This window comes from Triticum aestivum, chromosome 4A (genome assembly GCF_018294505.1).
Source record: "Triticum aestivum cultivar Chinese Spring chromosome 4A, IWGSC CS RefSeq v2.1, whole genome shotgun sequence".
NCBI lineage: Eukaryota > Viridiplantae > Streptophyta > Magnoliopsida > Poales > Poaceae > Triticum > Triticum aestivum.
The window spans coordinates 544,738,643-544,760,386 of record NC_057803.1 but is presented as its reverse complement, the minus strand read 5'-3'; the positions used below and the strand labels follow the sequence as shown (position 1 = coordinate 544,760,386).

Genomic DNA, 21,744 nt, shown 5'->3' with positions numbered 1-21,744 from the left:
TGTGGTGCGGTTGCAATAATATTTGGAAAACAGAGGCAGTCGAATACACGCATGTGGTCGTAGGTGGGATGATGCCCTAGGAGGAGGAATTAGGGGGTGACGAAGTTGATGGCAGAGCAAGGTCGCCTGTTGAGGATGTATGTGGCCGTGTGAAGAGCTTCGACCCAGAACGGGGGTGGGAGTTTGGCATGGATGAGGAGGACACACAGAATGTTGTTAGTAGTCCGGATGAGGCGCTCGGCCTTCCCGTTTTGTGGTGACGTGTGGGGGTAGGAGAGGCAGAAGGAAGCCCTGTGGCGACAGAATAGGTCACGCAACGAGGACGTGAGAAATTCACCGCCGTTGTCGCATTGCATGCATTGAATGGGAACATGAAATTGTGTAAGGACGTAAGAGAAGAAGCGAGAAATAGTGTTGGCGGTGTCAGATTTGTTGCATAATGGAAATGTCCACGAGTAGTGCGTATAATCGTCTAGAATAACGAGGTAGTACTAAAATCCGGAGAAGCTATGAACAAGGAAGGTCCACAAAATCACAATGAACCAATTGAAAGGGTGCACTAGTCTTTATACAAAGGGAAAAAGGCAGCCGGGGCTGCTTCCCTAATTTATATGAGGGGCAAACAGTAGTTCTTGGCAAGTCTTTATTACATGAGGGAAGTAAATCACGAGCTAAAGTGGAAACAGATTTATTGCTAGCATGCCCCAAACGTTGATGCCAGAGGTCACCGGTGACGATGGATAGTGCTTCTTGGACACCAGAGTTGGTGAAGAACGGGTAGAGCTCCCCGTGGCTATTGGATCTCAGAATTATTTTCCCCGTTGCTAGGTCCTTGACGGAAAAACCGAACGGATCAAATTCTATAGAAACAAAGTTATCTTCAGTAAAACGGCGTATGAAGATTAAATTCTTGATGATTGTGGGGGAAACTAGCACGCGGTTGAGAAAAAAATTGGAGAGGGATGTAGATCCTATGGCAGTAATGGGAATACGCGAGCCGTCCCCGACGAGGATGCCTGAGGAATGACGCAGAGAGGGGGAACCATACGAGGTGAGAGAGCTCGTCTTACCAGGGATGTGCGACGTAGCGCTCGTGTCGAGGAACCAGTCCGGCGCGCCGCCGGCCTGCTGCTGCTGAATGGAGAGGTTCTGAAGCACCGCGTAAAGCTGGTTGTATTGCTCCCAAGATGACTCACTGGAGGAGGCCTCGGCGGCCACTGGGTAGCCCTGGTGAGGTGGTGGCGGGCACGGGCCTAGAACGCCCGCGGCATTTGGCGCAGCCCACGGGGCACGAGGTTGGGGAAGGCTCGGAAGAAGTGCCCCGTACGAAGCGAAGTAGCCGGTGGGGAGTGATGCGAGCGAGGGAACACCAGGAGAAGCAGCCCCGCGCCTGGACGAGGCGGCGCCAGGAGACGGGGCGCCACAGCCACGGCCGCGCCCGCGCCATGCCCGCGCCCTCATCTGTCGTGATCGCCAGCCGAGGGAGCGGCTGGCCCCTTGCCACGATCGTTGGAGGCGTGGTCAGGAGGGCGGTTGGCGGAAGGGCCACCCGGGCTGTGGCCAATGGAGAGTGTGGTGGCCGTGGCTTCAGGTCGACTGTCCAGGCGCACCCGCTCATTAGCCGAGATCTCCTCCATGAGCAGCCTCGAGCGCGCCTGCATGAAGGTTTGGAACGGTGATTGCATTAACAATAGGGTAGCCATAACGTGAAACTTATGATTGAGCCCGCGGATGAGCTGGAGCGTGAGGGACTGGTCGATGACGCGCTTGCCGACGTCCTCGAGGGCATCTGCGAGGGACTTGAGACGCCTGCTGTATTCAGCAACGGAGAGGTCTCCTTTAGTCCTGGCCATCTCAGCCCCGGCCCTAAAATCCAGGGCCTAGGCCCGATGGGCTTGACCGTGGGCCGGGCTTGGGCCTGAGTTTTGAGCCCACTAGCAGGGCCTGGGCGGGCTTGGGATTAGCATATTGACATTTTAAGGAAGAGGCCCAGCCCATGGCCCTAAGCCCTAAGGGCTTTTCAGGGCTTTTTACCAGATGGGCCGGGCTTGGGCTTGAAAAGTAGGCCCAATGGTAGGGCCTGGGAGGGCCTGGGCCTTAATTTTCTGCCATGGGCTTTTTTAGGCCCGGCCCAAGCCCGGCCCGGCCGGGCCCATGGCCAGATATAGTCGCCTTGGACGAGGTTGCGGATTTCCGCGGGCGAGGATGACAGCGTGCCCGGGCTGGTTGTCCATGAAGAGGAGGTGGAGCTGCGACCAGATGTTGTAGGCGGAGCTGGCCGGGGTGGCGACGGTGTCGAGGAGGTCCTCGCCGACCATCCCATGCATCCACAGCATGAGGGTGAGGTCGTCGTTCCTCCACACGGCGCTATAGCTGAGTGGCTCGGTGGCGAAGTCGAGGTGATGTTGAACCTCGTACTTGCAGGCGATGACGTAGAAAAGCTGGCCCCACCATGAGTAGTTCCCCGACTCAAGCTGGAGCTTGTAAGTGAAGTAGTGCGCGACGGAGGGCGGGAGATCGGCGATGGAAGAAGGACCCGCGTCGGAGCCGACCCTCCTGCGGTGAGGGACGAGCGCGCCGCCGGTGCCGTCGAGCGCGAGACGGGGAGCCGGAGTGTTGCCAGCGGTTTGAAGGACGCCCGCAGTGGGCGTGGGAGCCAAGCGGGGTGCAGACGAGGAAGAGCCCGCGGTGCCCTCGGGAACGGGCATCTTGCCCCGGTCGGATGCGAGAGGTGCGCGGCGAGGGGCGGGGACTGTGGTGGCCGGAGTAGTGGTGGCCGCGGGAGGCGCGGTTGGTGCGGCGGGCGCGGCGGTGGCGAGGGGCACTGCGGCGAAGGGAGCGGGCGCCGATGCGTCGAAGTCCACCGAACAGGAAGAGGACCGGAGGTACTCGGCGTCTGATACCAAGCTAAGTTATGCAAACTCACACCATGCTGTATTCATGACTCAAGTGTACACACACACACACATATATATATATATATTGATACAGCGAGGAGAGAGCAGGGAGATCGTGTGAGAGTACAACTGCATGGGCTGATAATCCTCCTGGCATGCAGGGATAAGCACGCACGTACTGCACGCCCGTTGGGGCTCCTGGTGACGCGGTTGTGTGGTTAGAGCATCTCCAGCCGCGCCCCCAACAAGACCCCTCAGGCGATTTTTCGGCCGCCGGCGTTGAAAAATTGGCCCAGTCGCGCCTCCAAAGGCCCAATTTTCGCCGGCTCGGGCTGAAATTGGCGCAGGCGGACCTAGGCCGAACCCGGCGCGCTTGGGGGGCGCTCGAGAGCGCCGGCCGAATCATTTTTTGGCACGAAAGTCGGCGGGCCCTCCTTGGCAGCGACTCGGTTCTTCTCGCCGCGTCGTCGTCCTCATCGCCTCGGTTCCCGTGGCGAATCAATGCCAACGCTTCCGCGCGCCGCCGCGTCGGTCAGCCTCCTCCATTGATGCCTCATGGGCGGCACAGTGAAGACCGGACGACGGGCACCCCTCGCCCGCCATGCGTAACACGGTGGCCACGCGTACGCGCGGCGCCTCTGCCTATATAAGCCGCCCCCAGTGCACCGGTGACGCACAGACTCTCCACCGCCGACGCCCCGTTCCTCCCCCGTCCCCCCTCTCCTCTCGTCGTTCCAGCTCACCCATGGTCGAGCGCTTCCCAGGCGACGACGTGGCGGCGAACGGCTTCGGCCGCCGCCACCTCCACGAGGACGAAGCTCGGCTCCTCTACGAGGCCGATTACCCGGTCCCGCCGGACATGCTGGTGCCCGGGGCGTGGAGGATCAGCGCCGGCGGGGTCCCGGTGCCACCATCGCCCACCGGAGCGGCGCAACGTGTGGAGATCGCGCGTATCCGCGCCTCTCTGCCGCAGGCGGCGAGGGAAGGCCCTCGGTACGTCCCCGACAGCCCGCTGTGGGAGCCCTACTTCCGCCGCCGCCACGCCGAGCAGCTCGAGGCCACCAACGGCGTCGTGCCCTCCGGGAGGCTCAACTCCGAAGGCCGCCGCTGACGGTGGGGCGTGCCCGGGCGCATGCTGGAGGCCGTCCTCGAGTACATCGAGGGCGGCAACACGCCCAGGCTGGAGTACCCCGCTCCCCCGTCCTTCTCCCGTCGGTGTGGGAGCTCATGAACGCCGAGGCGCATGGACCCGGGGGCATCCTCCTCCTCGTCCGGCTGCTCGACCGGCTCTCCCTGCCTCCGCCCCGTTAAGCCGGTGCCCCAGGACACGCCGGTCAGCCACCGCACGCGCAGCTCCGGCATCCGCATCGCCGACTCCTCCCCCACCTCTGGCCGTCTCGTCCTCGTCAGGCCGAAGGAGGAGCCCGGCCTCCCCGCGGACTACGAGGCCATAGCCCGGCACGGCTTCTCCGACGAGGAGGCCCTAAAGTGGCGCGGGACGACTACCTCCGTGACGAGATGGTCCGGCAGCACCGAGCCCTGGAGGAGATAGCCGCCCGCAAGCGTGGGCGCGAGGACGAGCACGACATGGTGATCCTCGACAGCGATGAGGACGAGGATGCCCCCAGACCGTCCAACCTGCCGCGCCAACCTGGGGAGGGGTGCAGCAGGGACGGCGGCCGCAGAGAAGGTGACGACGACGCCGACGGCGGCGGCGGCGACGCCGACTACATGCAGTTCTACAGGCTCCTCGACATGTAGAGCTTCAAGGGCGGCGGGCGGCGAGGAGCAGCGAGGGCGACGGCGGGCCTAGTAGCGTTTTTTTCTTTTTTTGTAAAATATTTTAAATATGTATGAACTCGCTGAAGTGGTTGAATTTGCGCCTAGTTTGTGGGTTTCAAAAAAATGCGTGCGCGCCGCGACGGGGGGCATCACGCCCCCAACACGCGGTTTTCGTCGGTGCGCCTTCAGGGGTGATTTTTAGCGCCTCCTGGGGGCCAACGGCTGGAGATGCTCTTAGCCAGGCGAGGAGCGTGACGTAGTGGTCTTCCAACAGAAGTTACTCCATCAATAAGCAACACGGTCTAAATATAGCTAGCATTCCTTTATCCTGGGAGTTTTTAGAGAAGGCCGCAGACAATATTCAAGGAGTAAAGCAGTCACAATATCCGAGGTAGACTTTAAGATGTTTTAGCTTTTTTACTATCCGCTTGTATTTAGACGTGTTTTAATGTTTATGCTAACTCATTTCATTTTGTATGTAGTCCAAATTAATATATCTATATCTGCAACTAATATCCTACCTAATATGAACGTGCATTGCACATACATTATACTAGTCTATCTAAGTATCTAAAAACATGTTATAATCCAGTAGCATGCGGATGTCAAACCACTGGTTGACTCGAGCGACCAAACCGGGTACGCATTTTTCTGCAGTTGACCTTGACCACGGCTCGACGACAGTCCAGTCGTGTCTGCACTATTTCACGGGGGTTCCACCTCCCCAAGCAGCCATTTTACGATTCTGCCCCTCACCTCACTCGTCCGCCACCACGATCGGCGCTGCCGCCCGCCTCCCCCTCCTCTCGGACGAAGGCCAACCAGGGCGAATGGCTGCGCCGGCGAGCGACGACGAAAGCAAGGACGTGGACGCCTTCCTGTCGTCGTGCGCGGCGTCGGGCGAGGTCGCGTATGCCGCCGCTGAGGCCGTGTTCGAGCGCCTCCAGGCCCGCGCCTCCCGCGCCGCGGCCCGACGCCTCCTCGACGCCGTCCACCGCCGCTTCGACGCCGGGCAGGAGCACCGCTTCCTCACCTTCCACTTCCGCGACGTCGTCGTCGACCCCCACATCCGAGGTCGCCCCCCCCCCCCCCCCCCCCAGTCCTCTCCGCAAACGTATCACCTTTCGCGGAAATCGGCCGTCTGGCCGTCAAAATTATAATGGCCACGTCTATGGGTTATTGTAGTGTTTAGGCAAAGCGCGTGGGCGATTCCACTGGAGTGTCAACCATGTGGGCATGTGGCGGCCTATAAATATAATGCTGCTGACTAATGTAAGCGCTAGGTGTCCCTCGACTGCAACTGTGTGTGAGATTATGAGTGTGTAATTGCGCAGAGACTTGATCCCCCTGCTCCTTATGCAGGGAACACTTCAGTCTCGCTTGTTGAATAATTCACACTCTCTGTTTTGGACTTTTGGTGCTCATATAAAATGGAAACAATGGCACTCCGGATCTGTCTGACATAGTTTACTTGATGAGATTTATTTAACTTTTAGCGTTTGCTTCCGAATCCGGTACTGCACATAATGTGATGTGCCTCCTTGTGTGAGGCTTACTCTGTTAGTGTATCTGATCCCTAGCACTTTTTTTACTGAGATTCCCTATACGTTGTTTAGAAATATATGGATATACTATTTATTTTTGTGGGAACAAGATTTTTTTTGGTGACTAGTTGGAGCCAGATTTATGTGTGTGAGAAAGTGAACCAAAAACAGACACTTGTTTTTTGTTTTTGTGGGAGCTAGTTGCATTCAAAGATATGGCTTCAATGTGACCACCTTCTTTTCTTGTGGAAGTTTGATAGTCATAGAGGATCAACGGAAGTTCACATGAGATTAGCACACATCAAGGCATTGGTCAAATGGTACTCAGAGAAATGTTTTCATGGCCTCTAAGCATCGTTTTTTTTCATTCTTTTGTGTAAGCTGCAGAGTTTGGAGGTTGATGCTATCTATTTTTCTTCTTACAATTCATCTTTGGCAGAACAATCCTAACTGCAGCGATCAAACTTATTGCAGTAAGAAAAAAAATAGGGCATAGCCTACATACTTTGGAGAGTGTTACTATCAATTTTTCTCTTCTAATTTAGCAGCTGCTTCTAGGGTTCCAGCAAAGCACGAAGCTAACAATGATGGAGATACCTAGCATTTTCACTCCTGAAGATTGGTCCTTCGCTTTTTATGAGGGCCTTAATCAGCATCAAGATTCCACTTCCAGGGATAAGACGTATGGAGAGCTGGGGTGTGGCAATGGTTGGATATCTATTGCGCTTGCAGAGAAGTTGTCCCCTTTGAAGGTGGTTTTCTCTAGTTCTGTCAATAATTTATCTTATCGTCGTTGCTACAGAAGTGGGAGCCACATCAGTTATACATTTACTTTGCTATAATGATATACCACTTTTGGTACCTCTGAGGAAAATAATATCTACCGAGCATTTATTATTCAATTTTGAGCAAGGATCTAGTCTAATACCACACATTGTTCAAACCACGCTGAGCATTGTGTCCTTTTTTCTTGAACTGAGCAGTGTGTCCTTTAAAGCAGGAAAGAGGGAAATGACATCCAATTAGATTTTGATCCGCACATGTCAGTCAAACAAATTAATTTGCAAGCAGCTAATTATTACCTTCATAGTCCAGCCGTTGTTTCTGTCAGAACCCAAGCTGAGCATTGTTTATTTCTTTGCAGGTCTATGGTCTAGATATTAACCCAAGGGCCATCAAGATTGCATGGATAAATCTATACTTGAATGCCCTAGACGACAATGGTCTCCCGGTCTATGATAGGGAGGGAAAAACATTGCTGGATAGAGTTGAATTCCATGAATCTGATCTTCTTTCATACTGTATAGATAACAAGATAGAACTTGATTGCATTGTTGGCTGCATACCACAGGTACGGTTAGTTATTATTGTATCATGAAAGGAAATTATAGTAGACCAGAACCGAAGGAAATTGCTTACTCTCGAAATCTGCTTTTCAGATTCTTAACCCCAATCCAGAGGCAATGTCAAAGATTATGACTGAAAATTCAAGTGAGAAGTTCTTGTACTCCTTGAGCAACTACTGTGCTCTTCAGGTAAGTAGAGATATACCTTCTTCATGATTACCACTTACGGAAAATGTATTGACATGTGTAATGTCTTGAACTTATTCCATTCAGTTTACCTAATACCAATGGCGATTTGTCTTCATGTCGCTTCTCTAGCTGGAGTGAACTTATTTCTTGATTGCTCTTTGAAGTAACTACATTTTGTATATAACCAGATATAAGAAAAAAATGTCTTAGGAGTGTATGCTATTTCCTTGTAGGCATGTGTTGCTAGCTTTGATATAATTAAATAATTTTTATAAATAATATAGGATCTGTACTGAAACCTTGGTCCCACAAGTATCATAATCAGCTTAACACTTTAACTGGATGGTTAGGAAGGACAGGACTGGCAGTCTACATTAAAAGGGCAACTAGGCTAAATGCTGGATACTAGAATAACTCTTTTGGCAGTATTCCATGTTTGAAATTTCTCACCTCGACTTCCACCTTTTGCACAACTTCATTTTTTTGCAACATATCTCTTTTGATCCCTATAAATAGAAGTTTTTGTCAGTTGCTAAGCATTTCATCATCATTTGACATGATGCACACATAGTATTAATCAAGACAATGTTTCATATGATGGCTGAATGTTCTATTCCATTTCCCTTGTGCTTATTTGTTATGTTTCTAAACTTGTTGCATCTCTTACCTCCAGGTTTTTTTTTGAGGACCAGTTTGGCCTCGGGTTGATTGCTCGGGCAGTTGAAGAAGGGATAGCTGTCATAAAGCCTATGGGTATCATGATATTCAACATAGGAGACCGACCAGGTCAAGGTGTCTGTGAACGCCTATTTCTACGCCGTGGATTCCATATCAGTAAGCTCTGGCAAACAAAAATTATGCAGGTATCAATTTTGTGAAACCAGGAAATCTTTCCATGCCAGCATTATGTTCTGGTTTTAGTAGGGCATAGATTTTCCATTTCTTGCCTCATAGTTTCATATTACAATTTGATATTCTTGTTTGGGATCATCACCAACTAGTTGATAATTTTCCAGGCTGCCGACACTGATATTTCAGCTTTAGTTGAAATTGAACAAAACAGCCCACATCAATTTGAATTTTTTATGGACCTTGCCGGGGATCAGTCTGTCTCTGCACGCACAGCCCAGGCATACATGAAATCTGGTGGCCGTGTTTCACATGCTTTGTCTGTGTATAGCTGTCAACTTCACAAACCCATTCAGGTTCCTTCACACTCTCTTTAGATTTGTAAAGTAAACAATACAGTGATGGAAGTAGTACTAATTCAGACGATTTTCAGGTGAAGAAATTGTTTGAGATTCTTAAAGATGGGTTCAATGAAATCAGCAGCTCCCTTGATTTGTCCTTTGATAATGATTCGGTTGCTTCTGAAAAAATGGCCTTCCTAGTATACCTTGCTAGTTTTTTGAAAGAGAATAAGTCCAATCCTTGTGAGCCTCCATTTGGATGTTTAAACTTCCGGAATCTTGTTGCTGAATTTATGAAGAGCTACTACAACATCCCATTAACTTCTGATGTAAGGCTTCTTAGTTGTGTTCGCTTATACCAAAAATTCATAGGATCAACTTATTTGCCGCTTCTATCATGTGCTTCATATGATCCTCCTTTTTTTTCTGGTGCACCAGAATGTTGCTGTATTCCCTTCTCGTGTTGTTGCCATAGAAATTTCTCTTCGACTGTTCTCACCGGCGCTTGCAATTGTGGATGAACATCTGACCAGACACTTGCCGAAGCAATGGTTAACATCCTCAGCAATTGAGGTACTTCCTGTGTGTGGCCCATGCATGCATATGCAGCTTGTGAATGTAGTGCAACACTTCTTCAAGCAACACCCAGTCTGTACTACTTAATGGTGCAATGTTCTTCTGCTTTTAAAAAAAAAATTGTTCGACGGGAATAATGGAAAAGGCATGCCTGTTAGGTGAAGAAAATATGATGATTCAAGAATGTTGATGTTAATGCTTCTTTTTTAAATTTCAGGGAAGAGAAGATTGTAACCATGGTAAAGACACAGTCATTGTAATTGCAGCACCACGCCAATCAGATTTGCTGATTGAGTTGATCAGGAAACTGAAGCCTCAGGTGGTTGTTACTGGCATGGCTAAGTTTGAGGCTATCACCAGTGCTGCTCTAGTGAATATACTAAGTGCAACAAGAGATGTTGGTTCCCGGCTCTTCGTAGATATTTCAAAGCATCTGGAGTTGTCTAGCCCGCCAAACTCTAATGGTGTGTTGAAGTATCTTGCTGAGAACACCCTACCTTCGCATGCAGTTATACTCTGTGGTCTAGTAAAGGATCAGGTGCCTATAACTTTACCACATCAATTTTGTTCCATGGTGGATCGACCTCTCATGTCTCCTTTTAACTAAGATTTATTATGATGAGTTAAATACCTTATGTGTCTCATCCTGACGCCCTGACCCCACTGGGGGGATGTGTATATGTGATTGATGGTTGGTCTTATACATTAAAGACGATCCTACACTGTATTTGAACTTCTCTGCATTTTTACACCTGCTTTAGAAACTTCCTAAATATTTTAATCTGCATGTGCTATACCTTATTTTGGATTATTGTGCAGGTTTATTCTGATCTGGAAGTTGGATTATTGTGCAGGTTTATTCTGATCTGGAAGTTGGTTTTGCCATATCTGAGGATGAAACTGTCTATAAGGCGTTGTCACAAACTATTGAGCTATTGGAAGGACATACTTCTGTGATCAGCCAGCAGTATTATGGCTGTCTTTTTCACGAGCTACTGGCGTTCCAAATTGACAACCGGCATGCACAGCGAGAGGTAATCGTGACGTAACTCCCCCAGTTTTCCACTCATCCTCATGATAATGGAAAACTGTTCTGTCTAATGGTGCCAATAGTGGACATTCCTCTCAGCATAACTCAGCCGTTTAGTTGGATAACGGGTACTCAGAGTGAACATCTAAATATATCAGTAGGATGACTGATTATGTTCCTTGATGTCTAACTATGAGTAATAATAATAATATGCCCTGGTATCTATGGAATATCACACTTAAAAAGAAAGGGGGCCTATGGAATATCTTTTGACCTTAATGTTTATTTTTTGGTTAGGCTTTTGATGTTTCCTTGCTCTTTTGTAGAGACAACCTGCAGAAGTGATACCTCAGAAGATGATAGGATTTTCTAATTCAGCTATGTCAACCCTGAAAGAAGCTGAATTTTTCGTTCCTGACTCCAAGGAATCTAGTATCATTCATATGGATCTAGACCGCAGCTTCTTGCCAGTACCTTCTGTGGTGAACACTTCCATTTTTGAAATTTTTGTTAGGCAGAACATCACGGATTCTGAAACTGATGTTCATTTCGGCATTAAAAAGCTGGTGAAACATTACTATGGTGGTTTCCCAGGAGACCGTTATTCTGACAGGTTAGATGGCTTCGGTATGGAAATTATCTATGGAAGCACCTGTGTTGCACTCTTCAACAAGCTTGTTCTTTGCTGCGTGCAAGAACAAGGTACCTTCTTTTTCCCTTTGGGCACCAATGGGCACTATGTCTCAGCAGCAAAGTTTATGAACGCAAACATCTCGACCATTCCAACAAATTCAGATTCAGGATTCAAGATTGAACCAATGGTTCTAAACAAAGCTCTAACTGAGGAAGAAAATTGGGCCTGCTGGGTCTATATTTCTGGCCCTACAATTAACCCTTCTGGTTTCCTATACAGTGACAAAGAGATAAGAGATCTGCTTTCTATTTGTGCTATGCATGGAGCTAGGGTAGTGATAGATACCTCCTTCTCTGGTCTGGAGTTCCAAACCGACCGCTGGGCTTGGAGAAATTTGGAAAGATTTTCTCATAATGTTTGCTTAGATCCCCCATTCATAGCTTTTATGCTCGGAGAGCTGTCCCTTGGGCTGACTGCGAGTGGCCTTGATTTTGGGTTTTTAATTTTCAATGACCTGTCCGACGTTGAACATAATCTCGCAAACTTGAGTCAGCCACATAGCACATTGAAGTACACTTTCAGAAAGCTATTGGGTCTTAAGAACAAGAGGGATCAACACTTCTCTAATCTCATCATGGAGCAAAAGGAGACACTGAAAAATCGTGCCAACCACTTGGCAAAGGTTAGCCTTTTGTAACATTCTGAACTGCCCTCTTAAATTTGTACTCCCTTCAGATCTTAGTTTCACATAGAAAGATTGGCAGAACCTTATTAGTGTAATCTGAGTAACTTGAGTTCATGTTGGCAATCATTCCATCGAAAAATCAGTTTGATCTGTACTATTCCATAGAAATTGTAATATGGGGGCAAAAAAAAACCTCGGTCGTACCTGTCCAGGGCGACTCGACCTAAACCTAGTGCTGCCCCCAATCCCCTCCCCCCCTCGCGTCGCTGCCGGAGGATGCCGCCGGGCGAAGCCCGTGTCGACGGCGGCGGCAAGGTGCTCTCTCGTGGCGACCCTAGTTCTATGGGCGGAGGAACTCCTTGGCGGCCGCTGTGTCCCAGCCCGCGCGGGACTGGGCGAGCGGTGGCAGGCTGTGGCGGGCGGAGCTTGACAGACGGCGGCGTTCTGCGGGTCAAGCTGGTGATGGCGGCGTGGTGGCGTGCTAGGGATGATGGTCCCATCCAGATCGTGGCTGCGGCAGTGTTGGGCGGCACGGGTCACTTCCTCGCCGGCTTGGTGCACGATGGTCCTTGACGCAGTGCCGGACGGATCTGGATGGGCGGCGCGAGAGGAACCATGACAGGCTGGCGGTCGGGGGTAGCCCGGTGACTTCGGCAGCAGCGTACAGGCAGGGGGGTTCATAGGCGTGCTGCCTGGTGTCGCCGGCAGGTGTCGTTCCTGGACGCATCGTCGGTCAGAGGGCTAGATCCAGGCGGGATTGGGCCTTGCTACCGGAGGTCTCTCCTCTCGGGGACATGCGATCCATCTCTATGCCAGTGATGTCCGCACAAAGGTGCTCCTTTGGTGGCGATCTCATGTTTCCGTGGTGGCAGTCTTGGATGGTGAGTGGTGTTGGCAATGTGCTTTGGCCATGTGGGTGGCGAGGTGCGCTGTGGTGGGTGATCAGTGCTAGTCGTGGGATCTGGAGTTCCTGGTTTGTTGTGGTGGGTCCCTGACGGGGAGGGGTTTGTGCCCTGTTCCCACGACGTGGTAGGGGGGTCGGGCTGAGCGAAAGCTTTGAGCCTTGGTGCCGGTGGCGGTAATGCCCGTGGGTGTTACGTTCCTCTTGGGGCGCCGCTTTGGTCCTCTCCTTGCCCTCCGACACTTAGGGTGAAATCCTTTGTCTACCTCGGTGGACACGGCGGCGGCGGTGCTTCATGTCGTGACCCTCTTGGGGGCGTCGCCGATGAGTGTGAGTACTATGTGCTTCTTCTCGGCGACTCGTGGAGGCATTTAGTGGTGGTTTTCAGCGGTTCTGGCTAGTTTTGTCGTTTTTTGTGTTTTGATCGGTTTCTGAGGATTTCCTCAATACCTTCGGTCGTATGGCTTTATTAATATATAAAGCGGGGCGAAAGCCTGTTTCGAGGAGGAAATGGTAATATGCAGTTAGCTAGACACACTTTTGCACAACTGGCTGTGAGGACCTTGAATTTGCGCGTTGTAGAGTTTGCGAGGCAATTTTTGACATGCTCTTCTTTTTTATGCAATGAAAAGACACTTGTGAGCTGTGGCTGGGATGTTCCTGGCTGTCATGGTGGTATCTCGATGCTGGCGAAACCGACAGCCTACATTGGCAAATCATTCAAGACTGAAGGTTTTGAAGGCACGCTCGATGGTTGCAACATCAGGGAAGCCATTCTTAGATCCACTGGACTGTGTATAAGCAGTAGTAAATGGACCGGGATACCGGACTACTGCCGGTTCAGCTTTGCTTTAGAGAGCAGCGAATTCAACCGGGCAATGGGCTGCATAACCAGGTTCAAAGAGTTTGTTCTGGGAGTCGACATGCTCACATGAAGGATAGCTAGAGTGCTTCATCATGCTCAAACAAGTGGTTACTATTCCGTTGAAAAGCGGTAATATTTTTCTTTCTACGACAAGGTTTTGGCTGGAAGATGATTCTTTTCTTTCTGGTATCCGGTGGTTATAGTTATTTCAGATTGATTGTATAATGTCTCCTTGCCGTCGGTATGATTGTTGGCACTAGTTTAGAGACTAAATCGGACTGGATCGAAAGCTTGGAGTGCAAGAAGAAGAAACAACAACTGGAGAATTGGGGAAGATTTGTGCTCAGATTGATGCTGTGTGCTACTCCAAGCTTTCTAATTAACCGAGGCATGTCTTTTCCCTTGCTGACTGCTTCGTCATAGTCCTTCACCAAAAGAAGTGTCCATGCATGTAGCGCTATTTGCGTTTATTTCATTTCAAGTTGAACCACAACATGCATGCATTTTGTATACATATTACATGTAGGGTGTGGGATCACATCTGAACATGAATGCATCATGTTAGAGTGGTACAGCACGTATTTCATTTCGTGGCTATCGAACATCTAGACGAGCCACGTAACTTTCTTGCTGCACTTCTGCTTCCATGGCCAGAGCACGACGAGAACATCATCAATCGCCTGCTGCTTGGTGTGGATCCCGATGCCGTCGTCAGGGTCGCCTAGTTTGGTGGCTTCTTTGCTCCCCTCCCACACGTCGTTGTTCTGCTTCGCCAGCAGCAGAGAGCACGATATGGCCTTCCAGTTGACCACCAGCAGAGAACGGACTTGAGAAGACTTTGCAGGGTGCACCGTGGCGCATGCATTGTAGCAGCTCCTTATATAGTGGAACTAGCTAGCTGCTCGGACCGGCGGAGGCATGCAGACTGCTCAAGAGTTGCTGCATCGATGAAGCAATTCAGTTCCGATCACCTACATACTCCCACTCCGAGCTAGACACAGATGGAAGCATGGAGTAATTCCCGGCGCGGTATCCCTGCTACATATATCTGGTGCAGTTAGCGTCTTCCATTCCATGTTAATGTCAGTAACTTGAAAGTTGATGAAACTTGGATCGTTTAGCATCTTTCCTTTCCTATGGGGAAGTTTTCACCTACTGCATGCTGGAATTTAGCAATCCAAATTCTAGCGCCTGCTGGCATAGGAGGAGGCATGCAGAAGCAATTCAGTTTCTCACTCGGCCAAGACAGATGGAAGCTAGCTACACATATTTATAGATGGAGTAGTATATAAGTATATCAGATGTAGTTAGCATCTTTCCATTGCATGATACTGCATGCATGAAGGGTGAAACTTCGATCGGTTAGCATCTTTCCTTTCCTATGGGGAAGCTGTTGGTGAGCTTAATTGCAGCACTACGCAATGCAGCTTGCTCATTTTTTCCCTAGCTACGACCCCGATTAAGGGCAGGGCAGGGCAGGGCCGGGTTTTACTGGTAAAATGATAACGGTGAAGCTTGCCCATGGACGTCGATCTATTCCCTCACCGAGAGCAGTACGTGACAACACATTTATCCGCTGCATCTCTTGGTTTAATAAGTCTACGGCTGGCTAATAGTGATACTACTCCTCTCTGTTCCAAATTATAACATGTTTGATAGAGACTGGGTTTTGTACTCCCGGGTGCACCTACACCCGCATGAACAGTACACTTGAAAAAAATACAAATCAAAATGGGAAAAATCTGAAATTTTGAGACATCAAACTAGATCAAAAGTTTTAGCTTCTTGCAATTCGTGACCAAATAACATTCGAGGAGCCCTCAGCAAAAATAACAAAATCTGTGTTCAAAGTTTTGTTCACTTTTCAGGAGTGATATTTTTTTTTTGCCGGGGCTCCTCAAATGTTATTTGGTCATGAAATTTTACGGAAAGCTAAAACTTTTGATCTTGTTTGATGTCATTTTTTTTTGCATTTTTTGGATTTTTTTATATTTTTTCAAGTGTACTGTTCATGCAGGTGTAGGTGCACCCGGGAGCAGCCACACCTTTCTCCTCAAGTAGCATGGGTGAGAAGTGGATGAAATTGATCGATTTGATGGGGTCTAAATGAGGAGCAGCTCAAGATATTTTCCTCCAGCGCTTGGAGCCGAACCAAAGCGAATCGAAAAACGCCTACAAATTATGTGGGAATCAATTGACAGAATGTTCAAAAATCTAAAGAGGGGTAAAATCTGGCATATATTTTGGTTAAATAGGGTAAGATGGATGAATTTCGCTTAAATGGGATAATCCATGTCAAAAAAGACGAAAGGAGGGGTAAACATTGGAACTAACTCTTTTTTTTTTAATCTGGAACCATGCATTCCATTACTCAACGTGCCAAGCTAAGTCGCTGGCAACATGAACTTGGGCGGAGGTAGGAACATCACCCGACCATACGGTGCGGGGGTGCATGCACCATCTTCGATACAGCGCAATAGCGTCCGCTACCTTATTACTTGCCCGTGGGCAATGATTAATGTGAAAGAAAATAAAGTTTGACGAAACAAAAGACTTAAGTTCTCTAAAGAGCACTCCATTGGGGGACAGATCATAAGTTGACGACTTGATCGCCTGGACCAAAAGTGTAGTATCTGTTCCTAGTGCCAAGTTCATGCGCTCTATGTATTGCTTGGACACATGCCTCAACCTCTGTATGCAGCACATCATGTGCGTGCTCTATACCACCAGCTCCCGCAACGATCACGTAGCCCCAACCACCTGATCCATTGCCACTGTTATAGCTGCCATCAGTATTAATCTTGTGGTAGTCCTGCGGTGGTTTACACAATATCTCCGTATTTTGCTTGGGCTGCTACTTACTACCAAAGTACTGCAAGAACCCCCTTTCTTTACTCATTATCTGCCAAACAAGACTGTCTATATCGATCTTTCTTGTTTCTTCTCTGAACGTATTTCTCGCATTCCACCATGACCAACAAAGAGCTACACACCTGGCCTTCTGTTCTTCACTGCCTTGTAGAAGAAATTGGATTGTTTCTGTAGGACTGTGCAGCTGCTCACACATCAGACGTACATCCTCCATCCCTACAGCACGCCATAGTTGCCTAACGTGCTTATATTTGAAAAACGTGTGGCAACCATCTTCATCCTGCCGCTGGCAAACTGGGCATAAGCTGTCAATATCCATACCCCGACGCCAAAGATTCATGCATACTGGCATACTATTGTGCGCCGCCCTTCACAGAAATTGATGCACTTTCATCGGACATGGTGCTTGCCAAATAATCTTCCAATCAAAATTACTGCTAGTTCCAGCCACTGTTACCTTGCTCACCATTTTGCACTTTCTCCATCTGACGGCATAGCTTGTACGCCGATTTGACTGTAAAACAGCCTCGTCCATCACGATGCCACGCCCATGTGTCGCCCATATCCTCCCGAAGAGGCAATGCAATGATAAGTGTTGCGTCCGGAGCCCAGAAAAGTGACCGAATCAACTGTTCGTCCCAAGAACCCGTAATTGGATTGATAAGTTCATCTGTCGTCGGCAGCCCCAGATATTTGCACAGCTACAAGCTCTCGTGGACAAGGTAGGAGACGAGCTCCCTCTCTGGAAGGCGGCTATGCTTCCGAGGAGTGGGCGGTTGCTGCTCATTCAATCTGTCTTGTGTGCAATCCCGGTGCACTCTATGATGGCCCTAGACCTGCCGGCGAAAACGATTGCAGCTCTCGTCAAGATTTGTCGTGCCTTCCTTTGGTGTGGTAAGGAAGAAGCGAACGGTGGCAACTGCTCTGTGGCTTGGGAATCTGTATGCAAACCTAAATGGGCGGGTGGCCTCGGAATCCCCAACCTGCAATGGTTGAACAAATCCCTCCAGGCCAGGTGGCCGTGGTTGCAGAAGTATGACAAAGACAGGCCCTGGAGCGAATTTCAAATCAAGGTACCCAAAGAATCTCTGGCACTTGTGGATGCGGCAGTGAACATCTCTGTGGGAGACGGGACATCCATCTTCTTCTGGGAAGATAAGTGGCTTCTCGGGTGTCGGGTACGCGATCTGGCCCCTCTCATCTACGCCAAGATCTCACCTAGAATCAAAAGATCGAAAACGGTGGCGCGCACACTTCAGAACAACAACCGGGTGGGGGACATCGGTCCGGACCTCCAACCTGCTGCTCTGCTTCAATTCTTCGAGCTCTGGGATCGTGTGGCTACGGTGCGGACGACGGTTGGGCGAACAAGACGTGATTTCGTGGAGCTGGGAAAGCAACGGCAAATTCTCTGTGCGATCAGCTTATGCCGCCAAATTAATGGGGCTTGAGGTGTCACCAACGGCGGCCTTCACCTGGGGATCCCAGGCACCCCTACGATGCCGCTTCTTCGCCTGGCTCGCGCTCAAGAACAGGTGTTGAACTTCCGACCGACTCGCCAGTAGAGGCCTTCCACATCAAGACTCGTGCCCGCTATGTGGTCAAGCCGACGAATCCATCAACCACCTGTTGCTGGATTGTGTGTTCGCTAGGAAAATTTGGCACCGGACTACTGGGGTCACGGGCAGGTTTGCTTTTGTACCGCTTGGAAACGAAGACCTCAGCTCATGGTGCATCAGGCAGGACCTACTGGATCCAAACCGAAAAACTACAAGAGCAACCTCTCTTCTCGTCCTTTGGATGCTCTGGAAGCACAGGAACGACGTGGTGTTCAATGGTATAACGCCATCAGTACCTCTCCTCAAGCAGCGGATCATGGATGAAGGGGAGGCCTGGACCAAGACAGGCTTGTTTGGCAAATTGGCCCAAAATGCAGAGGTAGTTAGGTGGGCAGCTCCGGGCTAGTAGTTTTCTCGTTTTCTTGGTAGTGTCGGAAATGCCGGCATGTAAATACACCGTGTACATTGGTTACTTTGGGGTTCTGCCCCCTCTTCTTTAATGAATGATACGCATTCTCGTGCGTATTCGAGAAAAAAAGTTCATTTGTCATAGTGACATGAGCGTTTCCCCGTTGCGTAAATGGTCTTCTGTCCCATTTCCTTGGCAGCCATGGGTCTTCCCAAATTTTCACAGTCGTACCATCACCCACCCGTTTGATTACCCCATTTTTCACAACCTCCAAACCTTTTTTTTTCCAAAACAGAACCTCCAAACCTTTTAGAATACTACGCCAGGTATATGACATACCCCTCTTTTGTCCAGCTTGCATTATATCAGAACCCGGGTTGTACTTTGCCTTCAGCACTCATCCACAGAGAGAGTCTGGATTTTCCAAAAGCCGCAAAGCTTGTTTAGCTAACATCACTAGGTTGAAAGTATGCAGATCTTTGTATCCAAGCCCCCCCCCCCCCCCCCCCCCTTCTTAGAGAGCGTGAGTTTTTCAACCAAGAGCCATTGAAATACCGGCATATCATGGCGGTCATATCTTCACACAGCCCCTTGGTGAGATCAAATATTGTCATTGCAAAAGTAGGGATAGCTTGACCGCAAGCTTTAATAAGAATCTCCTTCCCGGCTTTATTTAGTAGTTTTTCTTCCCACCTTTAGATACGTTGCCAGATCCTATATCTTTCAAATATGTGAAGAGTTTCCTCCTTGATTGTCCAACATATACATGCAACCCTAAGTATCTTTCATTCCATGTTTCTCTAGCAAGCCCCAGCTGATCCATCATACTCTTCCGTGCTGCTGAGATAGTATTCTTACTGAACATAATTGCTGACTTGTCAGCATTTATTGTTTGCCCCGAGCAGTTCTCATACAAATTCAGTATATTTTGCAAATGAAGTGCACTCTCTTCCGAGGCTTTCAGAAGAATCAACGAGTCATCTGCAAACACTGGGTGATTAAAACTCGGTGTGTTCCTGCATACTTTCACTCCTTCTAGCAGACCATCTTGTTCTGCACTATTAAGCAGACTAGAGAAGGCTTCCGCACAAAACAAAAATAGATAAGGAGAGATGGGATCTCCTTGCCTCAGTCCTCTACCTGGGGTTATCTCCCTCCATAGCAAATCATCCGTAAGTAGAGCATTATTGGGGCTGCGGCCGACCATTTTTTCCCATGCCGGTGGCCATGTTGGATGATCGGCTCTGATGGCCGAGTAGCTAATTTTGCTCAGGCCATCTGACGTGGTGGGTGTCTAGTGGGATTACAAAAAGGATTGTTGTTGCCAAATGAGCAGAGTGAAGAGCATCGCGTTGGATGCACCAGGTCCAACGTTGGAGTCTCACGACGGTCGGATGCATCATCGCTCGGGTACCCACCTGATCTGTGCTTACCGGTCGTTGACAGATCGGGATGAAGCGGAGTATGTGAGCATTTAAGGGAAGGCCGGGCAAAAACAAGTTCGTACCTGGACGCATGATGTGATTGTCTCACGCGAACATAAAAAGTCTTGTGGTAAATGAATGATCATGCTCGGTGCATGACAGGAGTGTTAGCCCAACATGTATTGCCCGTGTCCTTCTTTGGCCGGCCAGGGTTATCCAACATCCAGGGCAATAGAGGCTGACCACACCCCCCATGGCCCATGGTTCACATTAAACTTCACATAATATTTTACTGAGAAAACATACACCATGATACGAGAAATCCACGTCTTAGAGAAAGCCACATTTGAGCAAGTCCTTATCCAGAAACTCCCAATCAACGCGGTCATAGGCTTTTGAGAGATCCGATTTGTACGCACAGAGTGTCGGGGGTCATCTTTCAAGGACCAGATATATGAAGACACTCAGAATTTGTGGAAGTCTATGTCCTTAATTACGATGCGCCTTTAAGAGCGCCAGGTCCGACATGCACAAGTATGTCAAATAAAAACTACACACAGGCATACCCCATGAACAAATTCCCCATGAATGCACACCTTGAAACAAAATAGAGATATAAGAGTATATAATAAATTTGAGCAGTTGATTTCATTAGGCGTGGTCTAATTGATTCTTAACTTCTTACCATTGGAGGCGAGAGGGCCATGTTAAAATTAGCCAACTCAAGAGATCGAGTTTCTTTATTATCAGAAAAAAAATTAGGGATCGAGCTTAGGAAGAGAACCCTCCCTCCGGCCCTCGCACGCTTGCCAAAAATAAAATAAAATTTGAATACGTTTCGGATCCGCACAGAGCACGTATGGGTAGTGTGTATAAAATCTCAAATCATATCGCCAGGAAGGTAAACCTCCTCTGATAGATACTCCACGCCTAAAGCACGTATGAGTAGTAGACATCTCAGGACCTAGTTGCACGCCGGAAGAACTACATGTCGCCGCCGCCACCGCCAAAAGCCTGTGCCGGCAGGGCGCGCGTCGTGGAGGTCTGGGCCCATAACGAGGAGGCGGAGCTGGCACGCATCTCCGACCTCTTCAGGGAGCTGGAATTCCCCGTCGCAGTCATGGCCACGTCCTACGACGTCCCGTCCCGCCCGGTCATGCCCCGTGCCCCGCGGACCCCTAACCTCCACGCCGGCGCCGACGGCGTCTACCGCATCACCGACCGGGTCCCGTTCCGCTACGCCTTGGACTACAGCTGCGACTGCCTCCACGCCAGGGTCCGAGCCGCGCGATTCTTCCAGATGTCCCTCGCGCTCCTCGACCGCGACGGCCGCCCCGCTCTGGGCCGCATCTGGCGTTTCCACCTGGGCGTGCCGCGCGCCGAGGACGAACGCTTCCTGGCGGAGCTGGGCGTGGAGGAGGCCTCGGTCCGCCGCGCCGACCGCTCCCGCCTCGCCGGGGCTCTCACCGAGTGCTGCGCCATCTACAACAGCCGTGTCACCTGGGTGACCTCCGACGGCGCCGAGGACACCCTCCACCTGCTGGACTGCTTCCAGAACCCCCTCCTCGTGCGTAGAACCACCGACCGCCGGCAGCTCATCCGGAGCTCGCGGACTTTCTTTCCGGAGCTGTACGACCTCAGGTTTCTGGCCGAGTGGCGGACCCTGTCCGGGGAGGAGCCTCCGCTGCTGGCGGCCGCCAAGTCCGGAACGCCGGACGCGCTCCTCCGCGGCTTCCTTGCGCTGACGAGAGAGCCGGCGTTCGCCGAGCGGATGGTGGGGTACAACGGGATGCTGTTCGGGCTCGGTCACTGTGACACCTCCGACATCCAGCGGTTTTACAC

General features: G+C 50.1%; 2 protein-coding genes across 2 annotated transcripts; one reads left to right on the top strand and one right to left on the bottom strand.

Annotated features, from left to right (window-relative positions):
- Positions 1 to 793: 793 nt before the first annotated feature.
- On the bottom strand, positions 794 to 1,461 carry LOC123083899 (uncharacterized). The gene is made up of 2 exons (XM_044505775.1): positions 1,071 to 1,461; positions 794 to 831 (listed from the first exon to the last, which is right to left on the bottom strand). Exons 1-2 carry the CDS (start codon positions 1,459 to 1,461, stop codon positions 794 to 796), a joined length of 429 nt encoding a protein of 142 aa, XP_044361710.1.
- Positions 1,462 to 5,435: 3,974 nt separating this feature from the next.
- Positions 5,436 to 13,883, top strand: LOC123083898 (methionine S-methyltransferase). Its single transcript, XM_044505774.1, has 13 exons — positions 5,436 to 5,753; positions 6,782 to 6,975; positions 7,368 to 7,574; positions 7,663 to 7,758; positions 8,109 to 8,140; positions 8,432 to 8,621; positions 8,775 to 8,963; positions 9,041 to 9,277; positions 9,387 to 9,521; positions 9,742 to 10,062; positions 10,379 to 10,558; positions 10,881 to 11,870; positions 13,407 to 13,883. Exons 1-13 carry the CDS (start codon positions 5,510 to 5,512, stop codon positions 13,707 to 13,709), a joined length of 3,318 nt encoding a protein of 1,105 aa, XP_044361709.1. The 5' UTR covers positions 5,436 to 5,509; the 3' UTR covers positions 13,710 to 13,883.
- Positions 13,884 to 21,744: the final 7,861 nt, after the last annotated feature.